The sequence below is a fragment of the Pholcus phalangioides genome, unplaced genomic scaffold (assembly GCF_987345545.1).
Source record: "Pholcus phalangioides strain wild (caught in Gottingen) unplaced genomic scaffold, Ppha-v1.0 ptg000007l_1, whole genome shotgun sequence".
NCBI classification, from domain to species: domain Eukaryota; kingdom Metazoa; phylum Arthropoda; class Arachnida; order Araneae; family Pholcidae; genus Pholcus; species Pholcus phalangioides.
Window position 1 is genome coordinate 59,429,983 of NW_028301600.1, and position 23,461 is coordinate 59,453,443.

General features: G+C 33.6%; 1 protein-coding gene across 2 annotated transcripts in view; it reads left to right on the forward strand.

Moving 5' to 3' along the window:
• The first annotated feature begins 270 nt into the window (after nt 1–270).
• Nucleotides 271–23,461, forward strand: part of Madm (MLF1-adaptor molecule) — a 57,503-nt gene continuing 34,312 nt past the window's right edge. The window contains exons 1-8 of one of the 2 annotated variants that reach the window (XM_089233662.1): nt 271–754; nt 3,575–3,697; nt 7,982–8,173; nt 13,421–13,461; nt 16,030–16,124; nt 18,415–18,507; nt 19,333–19,388; nt 19,576–19,677. In XM_089233662.1, coding sequence (XP_089089788.1) covers nt 617–754; nt 3,575–3,697; nt 7,982–8,173; nt 13,421–13,461; nt 16,030–16,124; nt 18,415–18,507; nt 19,333–19,388; nt 19,576–19,677 — 840 coding nt within the window. In that variant the 5' untranslated portion in view covers nt 271–616. The remainder of the gene's footprint in view (nt 755–3,574; nt 3,698–7,981; nt 8,174–13,420; nt 13,462–16,029; nt 16,125–18,414; nt 18,508–19,332; nt 19,389–19,575; nt 19,678–23,461) is intronic. The other variant, XM_089233663.1, reaches the window with a different exon arrangement.

Genomic DNA, 23,461 nt, shown 5'->3' on the forward strand with positions numbered 1-23,461 from the left:
TGAAACTGGTTATTTGTGGAGATGAAGATTACAAGGAAGAAAATTCATCACTGCTCCCACGGAGAGGACATTTCTATATGCAAGAAAGTCGGGACTGCCAAAATTACGTGAAAATACGGGTTTGTCCTCAAAAATATGGGATGTATAGTCACTTTATTTCTACCTTATTTGTTGGGATAAAGTATGGTCAGCTCAATCAGACGTCTCAGAATTTGTTCTTCAGTTCATTCGGTCTTGACTGCACTAAATGTTTAGGAGTTTCTATTGAATGAGTTGGCAGCAAATTCGTAAGCTCTATCTGTCTAATATTTTTGATAGATCCTTTATAAGCGCATTTCGCATATTTATCTGATTTACAGAAAAAATTCGACTTTTTTTTTTCCTATCGGTATGTTGTGTAAACAGCGGAAATGTTTACATCATTTCCCATCCGTGAAATATTTACATCAAGCTGATGATTTATAGCACCATTTCAGTTTTTAAATTCGGTAAAGGTACCCTTTGATGGAAATTTAGTGAATTTTGTTTCAACCTGTTTAAAGAAATGCTGTGAACACAATGGCACGTACACTCGTAAAACTTATAAAATTCTTTCCAGTGAGAACTTTTCTATAAAATGGCAACAAACAGCGTTTGTGCAAACATAGAAAAGGAGTCCGAAAAATTAAAAAGAGAAAGTGGTGATGATTCTGAGGACGAAAGCGAGGTTTTAGAAGAAAGTCCTTGTGGGAGATGGTTGAAGAGAAGAGAGGAGGTAAGTGTGTGTCAAACCCTGCTGGAAATTTCAATAATATCCCTCTCTTCTCACTGGATGGAAGTTGTGTTGTAGATGGGCAAATCCTGCAACTGGGCCAGCAAAAGTTACTGCCACCTATGCATTTTTTGATCAGTTGAACTGGGCGAATTCGTTTGATGATCTTCTAACAATTTTTCATGGTAAAAACTAAAAATCAAGAAGTTGAATAAAATATATTGAAACTATTTTGGTTTGTTTTTTTCTGTAGTGATATAACCGTGGTTTCCCCAACGTTCTGCAGCAGGGCCTCTAGGCCAGATTTTCCTCTATAGTGTGGATAAAAATGGGAATCATCCCAGGGGAGAGCCCTGTCATCCCCACTCTTGTGGAGTGAGAGGTATGAATATGGCAGTTTGATACACATGAGATGAGTATAATAGCAAGCTATCTTGCCTTGTTATATAGATCATTCTCACGAAATTGGCCTAAATTGTGTCCCCAGCAATTTACGTTAAGTATATTTGTTATTTTTTTCCCCTTTCTATTTATATTCCTGCCTTTGACTTCACTGTTAGCCCCACCCTTGTGGAGTGATGGGCATGATGTGTATAAAAGCAGGCAATGTGGCTTTGTTTATATAGGTTATTCTCATGAAATATCTCTAAATTGCCTCTAGCAATTTATGTTGAATATATTAGTCATATATCTTCCCCCCCCCCCCTTTATGTTTATATTCTTGCCTCTAAGATGTCACTCTCGGCTTCCCACCCTTGTAGAGTGAGGGGCATGATGTGTACAAAAGCAGGCTATCTTGTCTTATACAAATACAACGCCGCAACAGGCAAAATGCCCAACAAGGTGACTGAGAAAAAGATGCTTGTTATATAGGTCGTTCTCACAAAGTTGTGTCCGTACTCCGTAGTAATTTATGTTTAATATATCGATGGCTTAATGCATATATGTTGGAAGTAACATTCTGCCAATTTTTCAGGAGAGCGTTTTTAAAGTTTAGTGTAGTATAAAAATACATTCACATCAGTGAATGTTGAAACTCAGCTTTCCACATTTGTGCATTACAATATCAGGAACTATGGCTTCCAACTCATACTTGCTCTATTTTTGTAAAAAATGCACTTGCCACATGTTTGCACTAAACCATTGATATTTGTCATAGAACTTTTTTCCCCTCGCTTTCTATTTATATTCCTGCCTCTGAGATGTCAGCTTCTCCGCCCTTGTAGAGTGAGGGACATGAATGTGACAGTTTGAGACGTGATGTATGCTATAGCAGACTATCTTGCCTTGTTATATAGGTCATTCTTATAAAGTTGGCCTAAATTATCTGTCCCAGCAATCTACGTTAAATATATTTGGTGTATAACTTTTTTTCTCATTTCCTATTATATTGCAGTCTCTGATGTGTCAGAACTCTATTCATAATTTTTTTCATCAATAGGTTTTTAAAATTCGCTTGAACATATTTTCATTTCTTATGAATGTCGTCCTGGCTGTCTCCAGCCCATTTTTAAACTTTTGATAATTTTCTATATTAAAATATATATAGATTCTTGTTTTCAATAATATATAATTTTAAGACTAGTATACTTTCATATTTCGTCTTTTTTATAATCTATGTGGTTATTAAATTGGTGTCAAGACAACATAAAATTTTTAGAATTCATATCAGTGTATCTCTCAACATGGAATGGGGCTGCTATGTCCTGGAAAAATTTAAAGAAACATTTTGAACCTGTGTAAAAAAATTTTTGGCACCTAAAAATTTTTTCAGGCACCTAGATTTTTTGTGATTTGTCCAGCCCTAGCTGCTATTACTACTCAACCATACATGCACTTCGTCAACATTCCTCTGGAAAATTTCTAATGGATTGGTACATGGCGGAACGTGTTGTGTGTTTTATGCATGGTCCTAACATATTTATGTTGTCAGAGTTGTTCTTTCGTTATACTGGTGTTGTCATCTATCTTCTGTGTTTTGTAGTAAAAATGGCAAATGTCTTAATTTTCATGTTATGCAAGTATCATGGTGGTCGGCCTGCTTTCTGCAGAGTTTTTTTTTTAAATTTTAGACTGGTTCATATTTTCATTTCAAAGTTGGAAAACTGCAGAAAACTAATTTCAGCCAACCACCATTGTACTGTCAACCGGGTTGTGATCAGGATCCTCCCAGTGAGAGTCCCGCATGATACCCATAAGATCACACAGCAGCTTCAGTTTTATGCTGCAGAGGCTCAAAAGATCAAGGCTCCATAAAATTCAACATGCTGAAAATTTTTCAGTTTCTTTTCTTGAGTCCCTGTTTTATTGTTTAAAAACATGTTCCTTTTTGTTTTTCTATACACGTGTGAATATTAAAGTATGTAAAGAATCATTTCTTAAAAGACTGCTGCCCCTATCTATTGCGATCTAACAATCATTGATTTGATGAAACAGTAATTCAATTTCTTTTTGTAGCCAACTCAAGTCCATGTCTTTTTAAATTTTCATTTTTTTTTCTTCTAAAGTAAAACTGACATTGCTTTACTTAAACTGCGTATTGTTTTTCTAATAGTTCAAGTTTTCAGTATTCTGAAAATGTTTCCTTTTCCTTTCTTTTCTCAATTTTTTTTATCCTTGTATAGAACTCTTAAAATGATATCCAACATTCTAATTAATATTTAAGCAACATTTAAGACAATAAATAATAACTTTGTTAATTTAAAATTTTCCCCCTTGTCAAATCAATGTAGTGTTATATTTTTGTATTTCCATGGTTTATGAACAGTAAATTTTTGTGTAGTATATAATAATAAATTAAGTGATGCAGTTTTTTTTTTATAGGTTCAACAGCGTGACATTCCTGGAATTGATGCTGCTTATTTAGCTATGGATACAGAAGAAGGCGTTGAAGTTGTCTGGAATGAAGTTAAATTTTCTGAAAGAAAGAGTTTCAAGTATCAAGAAGTAAGAAGACAGTCGTTTTCCTTGTGATATTTAATTCTCAAAATCTTTCTTTCTTGACTATCCCAACTCCAGTTATATTTCTAGTCACCTCGCATCCTGAAGTGGGCCCATAGGCTACGATTTTTGTTAGACCACTTGCCCTTGGAACCAGGACTTTTAACTGGCCACCTATAGTGATTTTCTATTAATTGATCTCGTACCATTTAACATGGTGAAAACTGTGCTCTAGTAGAAATGTCATTAAAAGCAATATTTAACCATTGATTTATTTCAAATTTTTTACACATATTTTTGATTGTATATGCTACCCTATGCCGGTATAAAGTTTTACATACTTAATTTTTTGCAAATTTTAAAAAAAGGCATAAAAAGCAGCTTGCACACATGATAATTGAATGAAAATTCATTTGAATGATGAAATGTGGCAAAAGGTTGAGGTTTCATTGAATCAATCTCATTTCAATTTTAAAATTCAAAAATTTTTTAATTTTATTTTAAATAAAATTAAGTCAAAATCGCAATCTTTTTCCTCATTTCATGAACTGACTTTATTTTGAATCAATTTTTATTCAATTACATTCATGTCATGTTATTTTATCATGGGCACAAGCAGTTCTTGATGTTTTTTAATTGGAAATAATTAAGTATTAAAGATATGTAAAACTTGATACTGGCATAGAATAGCATATACAATCAAAAATTTGTGTAAAAAATTTGAAATAAATCAGTGGTTAAATAGTATTTTTAATATTTCTACTATAGCATATTTTTCACCATGTTAAAATGTATGAGCCCCCTTAATCTCCTTGATCCCTTCGTTGCTGTAGGAGATACTAAACAGCACTTTAAAAAATTTTTACCTAACTAAATGAAATGCTCACAGAGACCTCAAAATTAGTTCCAGATATTGTAAACATTTGGTAGTAACTCATTCATACTTATCTGGCAGCAAAAACTAATTTTAAGCAGTACCACAATTAAAAATGAATGTAAAAAATGTAAAATTCAAAGTTTTCTCCATGACAGAAGGTTAAATTCAAAGTGTAAAAAAAAATTTAAATAAGATCAAACCCCAAGCCAAAGCCCTGTTAGCACCCACCCTTGGGGAGAGTTTTGCATATCACAATATGTCAGTGTAATGTTAGTTGGTAATCAAGTGTAATGAAGTAAACCCTCTTATCGAGCCTTCTTCACACCAGACATTTTCCTAGATCAGCCTTAAATGATCCTGTTCCTTTATGTTGTAAGTCATGAATGCACAAACTTTTCAGTTTACGTGTCATATTTAGCCTGCAATTACCTTTTCCAGCTATATTAAAAGATAAATTTAGTGAGAGCCAAAAACGTAAAGGAAAAACAATGATATTCATAATTTGCATAATTCTATTTTATATAACCTATATATATATATCCAATTCAACTTCTTATTTCATATTACATTTAAGTGTAAAAAATTGTTTTTGTAATTGTTTTAATCTGATAAAATTCTGGAATAAGCCCGAAATTCTTCTGAATTGGTCCTTCAGTTTGTGCACCAATGTTGTAAGTGATGTTACTATAGTAAGTATAGAAAGAGAGGAATTAGTACAGTATCAAGTAAATCCATATTAGCTATATGAAACAAGATCTCCCCATATTCAATTTTAATTTATATGCATAGATTTTTATCTGTATTTATGTTTTATAATATTTATCTATGATTTACCTAATAGGTTCGATATAAAATACATATGCAGAGATGCTGCTATACTTTAATTTACCTGGGTCCCGGAACCCAGGGTATTCAAAAAATCTGGGTCCCTTTTGAGTGAAAGTGAGTCCCTCTCGAAAAAAATTATCTTGAAAAAAAGTATGCCCCTTCCCCCATAATTCACTGGTATCTCTATGAATTTTTTTCCAGCATGCCCCAGGTCTTTGATCACCTGCTCGTATCTCTTCCTTGAGACACAGCGGTGGGCCATGTTCTGGGTAGGAGGAGGAGGTATCTCTATGAATCGAATAATTCATTTATAAAAACATGTTCTATTCAAAGGTGCATTTACTTTCATTGTCTACTCTAGTAGGAAAAGCTTGCAAAGAAGCTCATTAACAATGAGAATTTAACATATAGAATGTAGCACATATAACAAATCTAAACCAAGTATACAGTTGATCCCGCTTATAACGTTCCCATTTAGAAAGTTTTTTCACTTAGTACAACTGATTTTCATAGTCCCAACTCTAAGTACTTATTAAGATTTTCCGTTTGAAGTGTTTTCTTGTTTACAACATTTTATTAAAGTTTTTTTGAAAAACGTTATAAGCAGGATCTTCTCTCAGACACTTATCTTCCCTATCCACAGGAGCAAGGATTTCATATAAATCCTTGTGAAGCGATTTCCTGGTAGAATTATTTTATTTTCCCTCCCTGATGGTCCAACGCTCTGATCTGTCACCATTTAACTGCCACATATTTTCACACCTTAATATTGGAACTATTTCAGATTTGTGTTGGTGAAAGTTAAGTGTGCTTGTATGTGTGTGCGCCCAGCATAAAGCATGTTTTGTGTTCAGTAGATGGTTCCATCTATCTAGAGCTGCAACTAGATGCTTTCTTAAACGGGCAAGCACACATTTTGGCACCCCGTGTAATGTAGAGGAAGCAGTTATAAAGGGTGAATTCTGCACCACCTCTAGTCCAGATCCGGGGGGACACTAGACCCCATCTGCTTTACCCCCCAACCCTAGTTGTGGCCCTGCATCTATCCTTCAAATTGGTAATACGTGGATTTGAAATTTGATGTATACATATTTGTGTAGTACGTTTGTGTGACTGTTGTGGCAACTAGAGCTTCTTTCAAAAAAATAGCCAACTCTCAAAATTGGAAAACCTTAGGAAATTGTATTTTTAGCCGATTAAAAAACCACCGCAATCACGTGTTCCAAATCCGGATTTTTATTAAAGCCAAAATCGCCCCAAGAAAATTAAAAATATTTTTGTAGAAAATTAAAATATTGGAGAAAATACAGTCTTATACTACGTTAATTTAAAATTCTTTTAGAGCGTTAGTGACCCACAATTTTTGTGTAAGAAATCCTTCTACCCCTCCAAAAGCTGATTCTGCATACACATCAGTGATTTTTGCGATGAGATGCGGTGACTACCATATAGGGGCCGTTCAAGTATTACTTCATCTATGGGGGGGGGGGGTTCCGATTTGCTGACTTTTGATGACAAGGGGGGGGGTTTGGATAATGCTTACATCATCAACCACTCTTCATGAAAATATGATTTGGATTCAGAGGGGCAGAGCTGATGACGAAATTTTGCTGACAAGGGGGGGGGGGTCAAAAATTGCTAAAAATTTGCTTACGTAATACTTGAACGGCCCCATAGCAGCTAGATGACAAAACTGAATATTCAAGGTAGAGTTCTTACAGATTCACATGTTTTTTTTTTCTCTGAACTATCTCTGAAAACTTTTTCGTCTCTGAACAGGCGTTCCAAATTCTTTACGAATTTTCAAAAAATGTGCATTCGCAATCTTGTAAGAATGAGACAAATTTACGCCATATGTTTACGCCATAGACCGCTGTCTTTGAATGCGGCAGATAGTCCCAAAAGTACCGTAATTTCCAATATGTAACAGGAGGGAGAAAATCCACAGGGGAATAGAAACTCTGAAATTCTCTTTGAAAATTCTGTACATGGCCCCTCATTAAGGGGAAACAACTAAATATCTTCAATCTTCAACAACCTGCGTGTACATACATGGCTTGGCCTGAGTCAGGTCCAGCCATCCATGTATGGTCCCGTTCAGTGCACACGAGCTCCAAGGAAAGATTGAGAGATTCGTTACCTTTGTAGTCTAGTGTGTTTACCCAGAAAGTGAAAGGACGTAGGTTCTATTCCCCGCAAAGGCAGTTGAATTCTCTCTTCGCAACAGCCAGTTGTTAAAAAACCTTCACATGGTAGCGGAGAGTGACATCATCCTTGCATTTTTTTTATGTTAAGGGACACATTGTCTTGAAATTAGAACATTTTTTGTCACACTTAGGACAAATTGGTCACACTAATTTAGCAATCACACATACAGAAAATTTTATGTCAAGCCCTGTTATAGTTGTATATATTCCCTGGTTTATAAATGTGTAATTACAAAATACTTTTAAGTGTATAATTCAAAATAAATCTGACTTTTCTCCCAAAAGGAATTAACTGTATGTGTAATTTTTTTTCTATTAATTGCTGAAAAAATTCATAAAAAAATACTTTGTGATAATTTTTTATATTCTTTTTAATAGGGTAAAATTAGAGATGTTTTTGACAGTCTAACACTCCTTGATCATCCAAATATTGTGAAATTACATAAATATTGGATTGACAAAGAGTCGGAGAAACCAAGAGTAATTTTCATCACAGAATATATGTCCAGTGGCTCTTTGAAACATTTTTTGAAAAAGACTAAAAGAAATGTCATAAAACTACCAGTTCAGGTATGGATGTCTTGTATTATGCAAATCTCTTGTAAGTAACTGAGTCTGTGCAACCTAATGTTATACAAGTTCTTTAGCCTTTATGCAAATTCATTGTAAGAACGTTCAAATGAAACCTGTTTGGAACATCATGCAAAAAGATTGACAAGTTGACTGTAGACACTTATGTAAAAAAAAAAAAAGAAAGCTGTGTGTGTCCCACTTGCACTGTGCCTGGAATTTTCCACATCAGTTGAAGCATGGTAGGCTAATACTCTGAGAATGGCTGGTGTGGTTTCAAGCCTGGTCAAACAGGACCAGATAGCAATAATAAAATTTGCAATGGCTGAGGAGATGCAGGCTAGTAGAGATTCACTGAACCATGGTGGCTGTGTATGGAGAGAATTGTCAGTCGATGATCATTACTGAATGGTCAAAATGTTGTACCATTGTCATGGGCAAATCTGGGATTTACAACATCCATCATGAAAGTTTGAGACATATTGTTTATTTTTGGCCATTGCTGATGATTTTGGTTGGCAATGTATGCAACATTGTCTCTGTTTTTAATGACCTGGAAGTGTAATGCTAATGGATATCCCCATGTTGACTGAACACCAGGAGGCAAATAGTTCCCGATTTGTAGCATTTGATGTGGTGAAATGATGAGGGCGAAGAATTCCTGGATGTGTAATTGCAAGAGATGAAATGGTGTCACAGATTTCAGTCGCAAAGAAAGCCTGCAGGTATGCAGTAGAAGCACAATGATTCTAGTCTATTGGGCCATGAAGGCTGTGGTTAGAGGTTGGTTTAAGCAACTACAGCACTTTTTCTCACATTATGGTATATTTATAGTCTATTAACCCTTCAAGCCTGGAGGAGATTTAAATTTAATCGCCGGCTTTTGCAGATGTTTAGTAAAAAAAGTATAACTTAAACTAATCATTGAATTAATTTGAAATTTTTTTCATTTATAAAATAATGTCTTGACTATAATATTGTATAGTATCACTTGTATTACCTAAAAATTCATACATTTCTTTGGTAAAATGCTTTTTTCTCTTCTATAGCTGCCAAAAATCAAATTTATTACTCAGCCCCATGCCTGCAACAAAGAACTACTAACTCGATTATACAGGGTGGTTTCAGCAGCTCGACCTGCTAAAACATGCTCTTACCGATGATAATTATACGGGGCGTTTTTTTTTCAGCTCAATGGGCTAAAACAGTTGAATTAACTCTTTAGAATAATATCTCGGATTTCTACAGTTAAGCAGCAAATGTTCATCACTCACAATAAAATATGATAAATGAAAATAATTTAATAGTTAGAATTATACAAAGCCACATTATTCCTCTTTCAAATGTTACCAAACAAGCAGAGATAGTGAAATAATATAATGGATTAAAAAATTAAGATATACAGTTGGACACTCAACATTGAAGGGTTAAAATGATGGGATGTCTGCCTCATAGCCAAGGGAGATTCTGTTTGAAGAAAAAAAAATTATGTAATAATACAGTTAACCCTTGTTAACATCAAACATGTTTTTTGTCTGGCCAAGTCTCAGTCAGTTTTTTTTAAATTTTATCCAGTGGAAAATTATTTCCTTGGTCCTTCCATTTTTATGTTAGCGCAAGCTTTGATTGTAGTAAATAGATCCTATTCTTTCTAATTTGCCCATGCTATATTTTTTGCTCTACCGTTGTTCTTCATTTAATGCATATAAATTTTGAACTGGTTTTCTTTATAATTTTCCACCTATATCTGTATTAAAATTCTTATACAAACACAAAGGCCGTAGCAGGTAAAAAGCCCAATGAAAAAAAAGTCCCGTAAAAATAAGGATGTCAAATAAAACCAAAATAAAGCTACCTAATATAAAAGCATGTGTGTATCACAAAAGAAAAAACTAATAATTAACCCTAGAATACTAACTAAAAAAACAGCTGATAAAAACTACATGTTAACTGCCTATACCTCTACATCTCTGAGACGTACAATTAGTATTCTAGGGTTAATACTATAATAGGCCTCATTGAAATATGCAAAGGGGGGGGTCTTGGGGGTTACCCCCAAAGCCGATATTTCAGTGTTATTTTGTAGGGAAAAACTTAAAAAATCCCTTTCAGGAAAAAATAAAATTGAACTCCCCCCCCCAGCCTGGGAAAATTCTGCGTACGCCTATGATAGGCCTACATTGCCCATGAAAAAGATTATGGTTGTCTTATTATAAGTATGGATAACTTTTTAATTTATCCTAATATGTTTATCGTACATCTTTTTAAATGTGTCAATTGTGTTAGAATTCACAACCCCTAGAGGTAAGCTATTCCATTTATTGACAGCCCTATTAGGGAAAAACTGCCTGTGACACCACAACCTGGAATTGTCCCTTACTAAATGATATCGGTGTCTCTTTGTCGAAGCAGTTGATGACGGTGTATTAATAATGTGCGGTCCATTCTATCCTTCCCATTGAAAATTTTAAATACTTTGATCATATCCCCCTGACACCTGCATTCCTCCAATGTAAACATACTCAAGAAATCAAGTATTTCTTCATAGCTCAAGCCTTGTGTTCCAACGAGAGCATGCGTAGCTCTTCTCTGCACCCCCTCAACCTAGTCCATATCCCTCTGTAGGTATAGTCTCCAAAACCTTACAGAATACCCCAGTTTAGAACGAACTAAGTCTCGGAAAAGCGGAAAAATGACTTTAGGAAAACGTGAAGAAGAGACCTATTTAAGAATGAAACCAAGAATTCTATTTGCTTTTTTTTTACCACCGCTGAACAATGTTCAGAAAACCTGATCACTTCATTATGATCACCAAATAATTTATAAAGAAATAGTTTTTACAAAAATTTGTTACAACAGATTTTTAGGACAAAAACTGTTGTCATAGAACTAGAATGCCAAGATTGACAAAAAATCAATTTCCATTGCTGTAGACACAAACACAAATTAATTTATTGACACTAGAACTGTGAGAATTTCAAACTACTTAGAATGGAGAAAATTGCCTATTTTTACTACAACACAAAATTCAACATATTTTCCTTCACTGAAATTTCTTAAAACAGCATCTATTCAGTTTCTTCAACATATTTTTGTAATGAAAACCCTTTTTCATGCACTATTTTTTGTAATTTCGGACAAAATTTATTGTTGCATGATAAATGCAGATCTTATTCTGTTATCCCAAAAGAAGTTTTGGTTGTGCGCCATTTTTCAAGCTATTGTGAGTCCTTGGGTAATTTTTACTTGGTAGTCCACTGACACACAAGGTTTGAAGTATAATACATTGAGAAATTTTTGATGTGATCGCATACACAAAATCCTAAACATTGTCAAGTATATATCTAAGACAGCTGTTTGATGCAGATAGTGTTGTGTGCAGGCAATTCACTTTATTGGAAACATTTACAGTACACATAGTGTAGGTATATAATATTTCATAATTTCTGACAGTAGTTATTTTTGAGTTGTTCATGATTTTACCTCGTCTGTTCATGGTACTTAAGACATTGACTGTAGATAGTAGGATTTATTTGGCCATTCATCGCCACCCTCAATGAAAAGAGCTTGTTTCTTTCATAGCTTTGCAATTCGGTGGAGGTTCTCTGTGATTTGGTCACATTCTGAAAAGAATAAATATTTCTCCATCAATGAGGCACAGTCTGCAATAGATATAAACAAATGTTGAATTGTTATATTTCTTTAAATATGGGATCTTGTGTGATTTCAAAATCAGTGGCCTACAAGAATTTTAGTGAATTTTTTCCAGGTTATTTACTATATGCTAACAGTTGTCCAGTAGTCATCAGATTTGATGTTTTCATCAGTTGAAAAATAAACATGATTTTCAAACAAAGGAAGAGGAGCAGCTCACAAGTTAGGGTATTATTGTGTTAACTTAATTGAAACTACAGTATTCTCTACTTTCAATTATGTTAACACAGTCTGCTAATCTGGCTGCCAAATTAGCAGACTGCTCCTGCTAATCCGGTACATGTTAGGCCAGGTTGTGCCTGATTATTGACATTGCCGGATTACAGCCATGCAGCCAAACAAAATTAGTTTTGCTTACAATATGTACAATACAGCATAAGTATAAGCATAAAACCTGGTGGGTCAGGGTACTTGACCTCCCTCCCCCAATAATTTTGTGAATGGGGCTGTGTACCCCAAATAATTTAACCCTCTGCATTCCACGGAAGTAAATGTTGTGAAATTTTTATATTCTGACAAAAACTAAAAATTATATTTTGTTATAATGTTGTTGCAATGATTTGTATCAAATTAGAAGAAAAAAATAATGAAATTTAAATATTCATAATACATATGCAAACTTACATACTTATGGTTAACTTTCCAAAGCATTCAATTTATAGTCCAAAGATATTATGTTGTGATTATCTGAGACAGTCATGTTGAATGAATGTAAACAAAATAGTGCCATTATATGCAGATTATCCTGAATTCTCCAATATCAAAGGTCAAACATACTTGGAGATGGATTTTGTTAATTTTTTTGCAAAAAAAAAAAGTGGTGGGTGCAGAGCTTAAGTTTAAGCATTGCAATGGATTGAATGATCTTTGCAGAGGCACCGACATGAGGAAAACACTGGGGGGGGGGGCTGACTAAAAACTATGCATTTTTTATTGTCGTAGACACATTAAATTTTTTTTATTAATTTTCATTTGGTTTTTTTTTTCAATTTTGAACCCCCCCCCCCTTTTTCTAACTCAACTGTTTCATATTACCCTCTTTTTCTTTTCTTTTTTCAAATACTTTTTTTCTCTGACATGATTTAATGCCATATTTGTGAAAACTACAACAAGGATCCGAGTTTTTTTATAAATAATACTAAGTTTCTCCCATCTTTTTAAATAGGAATAATCAAAAAAATAAAAATAGGTTTTCGTAATCCTTGCATTTTCTATGTGGGTTAACTGTTGACTTTTGTCTTCCCCCCCCCCCTTCCCCCATGTTTTTGGCTTCTGCAATATGGTAATTTTTATCTGCTTTGATTTTTTAAAACACTTGAGTTTTTTCATGCATCAAATGAATGTTTTCTTTTACATTTCAAGCTTGTTAGTGAAATATGTGTTTGCAAGTTGAAACACACAATTTTTAGCAAATATTATTTGCTTTTAACTAGGATTACTCACAAATCAAGACGCTCTTAATATACCATAAATATTGCAAATTTTTTCTAGTTTTAAATATCAAATGAGCTCATTGCATCTCATGGATTTCAGGCATGGAAAAGGTGGTGTACACAGATATTGTCTGCTCTCAGGTAAAATAGCTTTTGGTCTAAAAAAAACTTATCAAATAGTTTGTTATATTATTTTAATATTATAATTTTTTAAATTAAGTTTATGCTATATGGCTTACTAACCCGTTCATATTTGACAAGCTTTCATCACAATTTCTGGCATAAAAATCAAAAGGAGAAGCTCGACTCACAATACTGCACTGCTCTATATTCATGCTTGTTGTACTAGCTCATAGATGTCATTTGTGTTTTTTGTGACAAATATACTAGAGCAAGGCTTGACAAATACCAGGTGGTGGGTTGCAATGGCGTTGTTTGGTGCTGTGAGCCTCTAGATCAGTGTTTCCAAAAGTGGGCAATATCGCCCACTGGTGGGCGATGGAATGGTCCAAGGGGGCAATAGAACCTACTAATTTAACATTGGATCCTATGGGTTTACTTGAGTTTGGGGGGCGATGAGAGGAAAAAATTTCTGATGAAGGGGACAATGGAACAAAAAGTTTGGGAGACTATGCTCTAGATGTATGGTTAAAAAATATAAGCATATTTGTGCTAAACATTGTATGATGTGTTACAGTATATAAAACATGTAAAATTATAAATTAACAAATTTATCCTTCCTTAACACAAATAAGATGTTTACAGCTTTTGAAAAAAATCATCACTGATTATTAAATATCACTAAATTTAATCACAAATAGCCTAAAAAATTTCCATGTACAGTGATACCTCTACTAACAAAGATAATTTGCTCCAGAATTACATTTATTATAGCAGAAACATAATTTCTCATAGATCTCTATGGAAAATCATTTAATTTATTTCAGGTACTGATTAATATTTAAAGGTGAGTTTTATAAAACTATGAAAAAACAAAACTGACAGGAGGCTGAAATGGCTCTACAAATAGATCAAGGAGAATTTAAAAGAATATGAGAAACTGAAGGTCTTTTTATTTTACACTTTCTACATAACCCATTCGAGTTCATAGATGTCCCCCATGTTATGTAGTCAGCTCATTTCTGTCTCACATGTAGATGAAAAAGATAAGCTCAAAAAATGTCTAAGGCCATTCAGTTTGCTAAGTGTCTTTTGAGCATTCTGGAGCTGTTTCTTGAGCCTGGACTGAAAGCATTCAAGTCCAGGCTCCTTTTTTTAAATGAATTTTTTCTTGATCTTTCATTTAACATGAAATAGCTCAAAAGTTTTCTGAAAAAGAAATAGAGGTAGGCTATATCTGAGAAGTGATTCCTGAGGCTGACATAAATTTATTTTGTTCGATTGGCAAATTCAATGATGATTGCTGTAAAGATTCAGCTCACAAAGAGGCTGTGTTTTATTAGTGAATGTATTTATATCAACAAAAATGTGTTAACCGAAAAATTCATAAACCAGGGTATCTCTGTATAAGCTAAAACGTATATTTGAGTACTTATAAAGAGTTAAGATTTCAATTAATCATATATGCATACATATGGTTTTAAAAATGTTGGTATCAATCATGCTTGTGCGAGGGTTGTTAATATATATGTCACATTAGGGTGATATATATGTGTATATATACAATATCAATGTGTGGAGTGTGAAAAGCTGTCTGTGCACTCAGAAAAAAGAAAAAGAAACTGTTAGGGATTTTTAAATGCTGCCTTGACTGCTCTAAAGCATGTTAAAGTTGAACAGCAATCTGGGCTTAAAATTAACATGACCCATGGCAAATATATTCAGCAATGCTTTTAAAGATCATGTAATGCTTACAGTGATGTTACTGTACTGGACGGTTGCACAATGGGTAAGGGCATTTCATGCAAGTCGGAAATGAGACTAAGGTCCCTCATCCCGTAATAAGATGCTCTGCTGCTGTAATCAACAGAAACCACTACTGTGCTGATTGCATCTGATGACTCATATACATTTGGATAAAGGTATAGGTCTTTACTGGTGATTACATTGAAGGGATGTAATCAAATTTCACTTTTGTATGTTCAATTAAACTTTTGTGCATTCAATTAAACTTCTGCACCACCTATGTTGCCACTACTTCATTTACAATCCTTGTATTAACCCTAGAATACTAACTAAAAAAAATGCTGATCAAAACTGCGTGTTAACTGCCTATACCTCTATGTCTCTGAGACGTAGAGTTAGTACTCTAGTGTTAAGTGAGTTTAACTTTATATATACAGTGTGATTCATATAGAACCGGCTTCACAAAATGGAATGTATTACAAAAGATACCATACTTATAATCATGTGTCTTGGATTGTGTGCTGTACATTAGAGTATCATTAGTTCCTTTACCAATGGCAGTCACTTCCTAAAAACTTGTATGGATGAATCCTTGCTTTCTTTGAGGGCTTTTGAGGTATTGCACAAGACTCTCCATTCAAAAGTTATTCTTTGATTCGACTCGACAAAAGCCCACAGATTAATATATCTCAATGTTTAGCTTTTACATGCATTCACTACTGAATTAGCAAATTTATGGGGTCGGTTCTATAAGAATCACCCTGTACTTGTATTTATATCAAGATAAGTAATGAAAATCCATTGTTAAAACTGATGCTGATTTTTTTTTTAAACTTTCAATAGCTATCTTCATTCTTGCTCACCTCCTATTATCCATGGTAACCTTACCTGTGATACAATATTTATTCAACATAATGGACTGATTAAGATTGGATCAGGTATGTATTTGTTGTAATTTAAATTATTTATTTGTATTTTTGTGTATGTGCAGTGATCAGAAAATATCTTTTTATTTATGCATTTTAGAAATATATCCTTAATTACATAAATTTCACAGAATATAAAAATTACATAAATGAAGCAAAAAAATTCTGTTGTGATTAAAGCATTGATGTGTATATGTGTTGAAAGGAGAAAATACAGTGAAAATCCTACATAACACAATACTCTCTATAATAACAACTGCCTATATAACCTAAAATATATAAATATCCTTTGCTAAAAAGATGAAGTACCCCCTAGAAAATAATCATCTCGAAATTTTGCATGCAAATTCCTTTATACCAAGTATGCAAATGATTACATTTTCAAGGCCAATGAATGTTAACTTTGGTCATATGGCGTGTTTCTACCACGAAACTAGCAATGTATAAAACGTGTGCGTAACAATTGCAGATGGTTTATCTTTCCTCATCCCGCGTGCCATTGCAGTTCCCTGGAGAGACAACCAATAATGTCTTGTTACGACATTGTCAAAGACCTTATAGCCAATCGGGCGAATTTGAACGTGGTCGCATAGTTGGGATGTGTGAAGCTTGCTGATCATACCAAGCTATGGGCCGCCATCTGCACAGTACAGACACAGCTGTGCAAAGGTACTGGCAGCAATTGTTGCTGCAAAGAACTTGTCAATGGAATGAAGGCTCTGGAAGGCCAAGGTGCACGAATGAGAGGCAAGATCGTATGATTGTGCAACAGACCCCGAACTTCCCAATGACATCATTGTCCACTATCCAACGTACTACAGCCTCTTCCATGTTACCTGTGATATCTTCAACCATTTCATGGCACTTGGCTGAGGCAGGGTTATGCTCAGTGTTCTTTAAGACGTCAACCTTTAACCCCACAACATCGGTAGAGTCATCTAGAGTTGTGGCATTACCGATCATCATGGCTGCCAGCAGATTGGCATCACATAGTGTTCAGCGAATCCTGCTTCAGTCTTGGAGCAGATTATAACCATCAGACCCATCTGTGGAATTGCTGGGGCCAGCTGTCCCAATCAGCCTGTTACAGCCAAGGCATACAGACATTACTCCTGATATGGGGTACTATCTCTTATGACAGCAGGTCTCCTCTAATCATCCTGCTTTAACAGTTCAACAATATGCTGATGACATCCTGCAACCCGGTCGCATTACCCTTCATGGCACATCATCCTGGGGCCATTTTCCTACAAGGTAATGCAAGGCCCCATATGGCTCGCATATCTCTGGACTGCTTCCGTGCTGTTGATATTCTTTCTTGACCAGCAAGGTCACCGGAGCTTTTGCCAATTGAACATGTATGGGGCATGGTAGGCCACCAGATTTGGGCACCCCAAAGTGTCACAAATCTGGAGTGTCAGTTGATGAATGCCTGGCAGAAGGTATCGGATTGGATTGGATTTTAAATTTGTTGGCGCAAGGACCAATTTGGTCAAACTGCGCCAGAACAAATGACTATATAAAATTAACAAATTGTCCTTTGGTCATGTCAAAAAACTAAAACTGTGCATGATAAAAAGCAATGTGAAACATAACATAATGACATGCATTGTAAAAACTATAATTTGTCATATAAACTAATGGCCTTGATGAATTTAAAAATGTGAGATGCATCGCAATGATCAAATAAAATGTCAAAAAGCAAAAAATGATTCTGACCAAAAGTGGTCGTAAAATGATGACGATGATGTGAACAACTAAAAGCATGAGCAATGGTCAATGAACTTTGACAATGAGGGCACTCTTGTTGACTCTCCCGTAATAACAAATACGATTGCGTGAGACGACTGTGTCCTATGCGTAACCAGGCAAGCAGAACTTCCTCCTTTCAGTTAGTTCTGCAGCTCGAACTCCAATAGCCAACTGTGGGCTTAATGGAATGTAGCTTATTATTTACCTGGTTATTCCAATGATCCTGCTAGAGGCAGAATGTATCGCAAGATGAGATTAGGAATCTTTATCACTCCTTACATCAGCGTATACAAGCGTGCATCGCTGCTGGGGGGTTTGACCAATTACTGATTTGAACATTCAGTGTGTAATTGCTAGCCATTGATGGGTCCTACAGTTTTGAATTTTTATTTAATCATTTTATTATCTGTGTATGAGCTTTACACACATTTAATTTCAATAAAAACTGTCACTTTCTTCATGGTGCTTTTTTTTTTAAGAGTATATTACTTTCTGGTCCCAGTGCACTTTTCAGGGTTTTTTCTTATATTCCACAAATGTCTTTTTATAGTGGCACCTGATGCAATTCACCATCATGTTAAGACATGCAGAGATGATATTATCAATGTACATTTCATAGCACCTGAGTATGGAAGCAAAACGTGTAAGATATTTTGATATTAATTCTATTAACCAACTTTCACACGAATGTGGATATCAATTAAAGCACTAAAATAAAATCTAGTTTTAATGTTAATAATGACTTTAGACTCCAATTTTTAATTTATTTATCCCCAAAGTTTTTTACGGTTAATTTTTTCCATGTTAAAGGATTTCTAATTGTAACAGACCAGTTGCCTTATATGATTGATGATTTGCATATATATATAAGGATTGAGTCTATTTAGTCGATTTATGCAACTAGGAGGGAACATAGATATGGACCAGTGAAATTGTAAAAATTTATTTTTGAAAATCATAGTAATCATAAAAAAGTAATAAAAGTATTATTAATACATTTTATAGGTTTTTTTTTTTTTTGCAACTTGAATACACATACTGGCTAACATCAAAAATGTAGGAGTAACCAGCACATGTAAATGGGGTACTTTCTGTTTTATGCAGCAATGGTAAAATTCATCCCTTTATTCTATAATACCTGGAATTCTGGATTGCTTGCTTCTTTCAATCGCTATGGCACAAATCCTATTGATTTAGTCCATTTATAGCCGTTTAAGGTGATGGGCCTAGATTGTGCATATGAAATACGAATAATGACTTTCCTTAAAGTAGCCTATTGTTTAAGTTCTGCCCTGTTTAACATACATGCAAAATTTTGTGAAGCTTTATTGGAAATTTAAAATTTGTATTAAAGGAAAAAAGATTAAAGATGATTTGTATTGAAGAAAATTTCATTTTTATGATATTCAAAAACTATGCGTATTGATTTTATTTGCTTTTATCTTCATTTCTCTCTATTTTTATTTAGTTTCTTTGGTAACACCTGCAGTGGACATATATGCTTTTGGTATGTGTGCTTTAGAGGTATGTTTAATTTTTTTTCTTCTTCTAACCATTCTTATACAGATAACTAGGCTTACTCTCCTGACTTTTTACATGTTTTGAATCTCAATCTTTTCTGAAATCAATATGTTTACAAAGCTGCTTCTTTTTTATTATGAATTATGTTTTTTCATTAATTTTGGCTGACGACAGTGTTTGACTTTCACAGATGGCTGCTTTAGAAATACCTGGTAATGGTGAAAGTGGTAATCAGATCACAGAAGAAGTTGTAAATAAGACTCTTGAATCACTCGATAATCCACTGCAGAAAGTAAGTATTACCATTTTGATAAAATGTATGTGAAGGTAGATGTAATTTAAGCAATAAAAATTCTTTCAGATTTTGATATTACCTGTCTTAAACTGAAACAAGATATAGTAGTTTGATGTGGATTTTTATAAAACAGAAACCGCTCTGAAATTTATTATTTCAGTCTCTTGACATTCCGTTTCATGTAGGTTCAAACTCTATGAATTATATCATTATATTTATTATTGTAAAAAAAATCTTTTTCTGTGCAACGATAAAAAATGATGAAATTGAAATAATTTAACTAACGTAAAAATCAAAATCCATGATCACTGCCCATGTCAAAATATTTCACAATGAAATTGATAGAGTTCATGAATACAACTACCTAGGAATAATAATACAAGATCTAAAATGAAACTTTAAATGTGAAAAAATGATAAAGAAACTAAGAACATATGCCGCCATTTCATATAGATTAAAAAACACAATCGACAATAACTTTCTAAAAGATTTATTTTATTCTTGGAATATACTCAATAGTAACATATGGAATCACTGATTGGGGAGGAGCTTATCAAACAAATATACAAAAACTGGATAATATATATAATAGAATAAGATCCCAAATAACAAACATTACAAAAAACAGTTATATAACAGAATGTCACAAACTAACTATGAGACAAAACTATATTTATAGATTAATAAAATTTACATTCTTAAACAATAAATGGTTAGAAACTAAACAAAATAGAACCTCATCTAGATTGAACAACTTATATCAAGTGCCAAAAACAAATAAAACACTATTCCAAAGGAGTTATGGATATACTGCCCCGAAAATAATGAACCAATACCATGCAACTAATCACGCAAATAATAACATAATATCCAATCACAATATATTTATATTCTCAATAAACAATAGTTTAGAATCCATACTACAACAATAATGGATCATAAAACAACAAAATTAAAATAATTCATTCTAAAAACATCAATAATATAACCATTCCTGTATTCAATTTAAAAATACAAGTGAATACATACTGTACGTGAATTCTGTGTTCGTCAACTAACCGATTTTATATGTTTGGATCTAATTATATACATATATATGTATATTTTCTTTGTTCAGATTAAAAATATCTATATGACATTATAAAATAATAACCAATTAGTACTGTAACAAGACTGTTGCATAATTCAGTTAACTCTCTAATTTAACGTATATTGACCCACTGGAAGGACTATCGGTCCCTTGAGGTCACAGGGTATCTGTATCATTGTAATGTTACTTTTTGTAGAGTTTATTGTTTTGTGTTTTTCTGAGTTTGATTGTATGTTTTATGTGTTGTGTTTAGTCCAATAAAAAAAATTGCAATACAGGTATCTTTCACTTTACATTGTTTGGCTGAACGAATGAACGTTGGAACTCTACCACCAGACTTATCACATTACTGAGATCTCTTCCGGCTCAGCTTCGTGGCAGAGTCTGGAACAAACATTGTTTGACTATATCATTATTTTGAAAAGTTGATATAAAAAATTCTCAACCTGTGAAATTTAGATTGGAGTTATTTCAATCCTGAAAAGGAGCTTGAATATTGAAAATATGACATAATTAAAATAAAATCTGTTAGTTTTAGGGATGTAGATGAGACAAATAAGGATGAAGTGCTCAAATCCCACTCGTCAGAGTTCATTAATAAATATATGACACTTGCAAAACTATTACTGTGAAATGACAATGCATCAAAAATCTAGTATAAATATGTATTAATTATCACTTGAATTATAATCTGAGTGATAATACAATAATATTGACACACAGTAACATCAGAATGGTTAATGGAAGCTACATCATTATTTTGTGTGAACTATTTAAGTGAAGGTACAAGTGTAAATGTGAAAGTAAAAATAATTATATATTAACAGGTATTTTCTTTATATGTCATCATCTGGGGATATTGTCGCTAAGAGTAATCAGCCGAGTTTGGAGGCTACCCATGCACGGTCCCATTCAGCATTCGTATATGTTCTAAGGGTGGGAAAATGTTAGTTCTTCTGTAGCTTCATGGTAGAGTACTCGCTTGGACTACAGGGAGGGAGGCATTGGTTGATTCCATACAAAGGCATATGAATTTTTTTTCCAAACTTTATTTTCATCTCCATTTAGTACCCGTTCTTTCATTTTTTTATGGACAGTAGAGAGTGATTTTGTTTCTCTGATTTAAAATTAGCCCATTTTGATGTATGAAATATATTGCTATAAAATGAAAAGCGATGCAATAGTTATGCAAATTACTACATAAATATTATCAATAAGCTTCACTTTTTCAAAGTTCTTAATCCTCTATTGTCCGCCCCCCCCCCCTAAAAACGTATTGAGAATTTTTTTTTACAGAAACAAATGTAAACTTGTACAGTTAGCATATTTCTAATTGAAGCAATACATCAGCACAACATTTCAATTAATTAGAGTGAGTTTTTTCATTAGCTAAAATGGCTAATTAAGAGTGAAATATGCAGTTTTCTTTATATATTTTGAAAAATACAGCGAAATATTCTGTTATCTATAAATAGATAAGCTTGCTATAATCTTGCTTATCAAAATTGAATAGTAGTTTCCTTAAGTTTTATTTTCAATTCCTTAAATTTGGTGCAATTTTAAGAATTTCTGAACATGTAAAATTTCAGCAGCTCTAAAAAAATGACATAACAAGGAATCAACTCTTTCTTAAAAAAAGTATTTTACTTATATAGCCATATTTTGTACTGAAATAACACTGAAAGATATACTTTCTTAAATACTAAAAAATTGAGTAAAGCAATTGGTATGATGAGGGTTTTTTCCCACCATGTATATTTAAATATACGACCTCAGGCAGAAAGTGTCCGTTCATCCACAAAGACACTATAGTCTGTTCGTGGTTAACTTTGCAGTGAAGGGAAGGGTAGAGAATGTATTCTTGCTCCACAGAATATAGTTCCTGCATATCTCGGGTTGTTGAGAAGCATATATACAGAGAAGTTTTCAGTGTGATTTATGATTTTGGAGAAAATACAGAAAACATACTATTTAAAACCAATAAATTAGGAAAAAATATCAGTTGCCATCATGAATAATCCATAGCAACTGTGTCCACATTTGGCTCTTCATCTTCAAAAGTTACATTGCCAAAATTGCTGTTATGATTTGATCTGTATTTTGTCTTTTTTTTTCAATTCCATTTATTTGTTAATGGCTGTATAGTAGTGTTGCGTGTATATACAGGACTTGTTTTTGCTCCTTGTAGCTTCCAGTGGACTGGCCTCAAGTCTAAAATTATATGTTCCATAACATGTTACTAAATTGCATGTGGAAGATTTTTTTCTGTAAAACCCCTAAAATGGGAATGATAGTTTAACTTAAAAATATGAGCTTGTTTATTCACCTATTTTTCCACAAATGAAATATTATTTTGATTTAAACATGTTATTTTATCATATATAATAGGAGGCATTTCAAAGTTTGTACTTACATATTATAGCTACATGTGTTAAAAGTATCCATTCATTGAACTTTGGTGGAATTGTACGTGATTTTGGCCAATGGCATCAAAGCAGTGCTGTTTTAAGGCATGAGCCTGCCCGGGCCCTCATGAAAATTAGATCTGGTTGAAATTTTTGAGAGAGAATTCACTTGATCGGGCCTCAGAACAATCACTTGACCTGGGGGGGCCCCATGATTGTCTTAAGACAGCCCTGTGTCAAAGCGAGGATGCCGTGGGTGTGAGCACCTACTGTATTGTGTGGCATG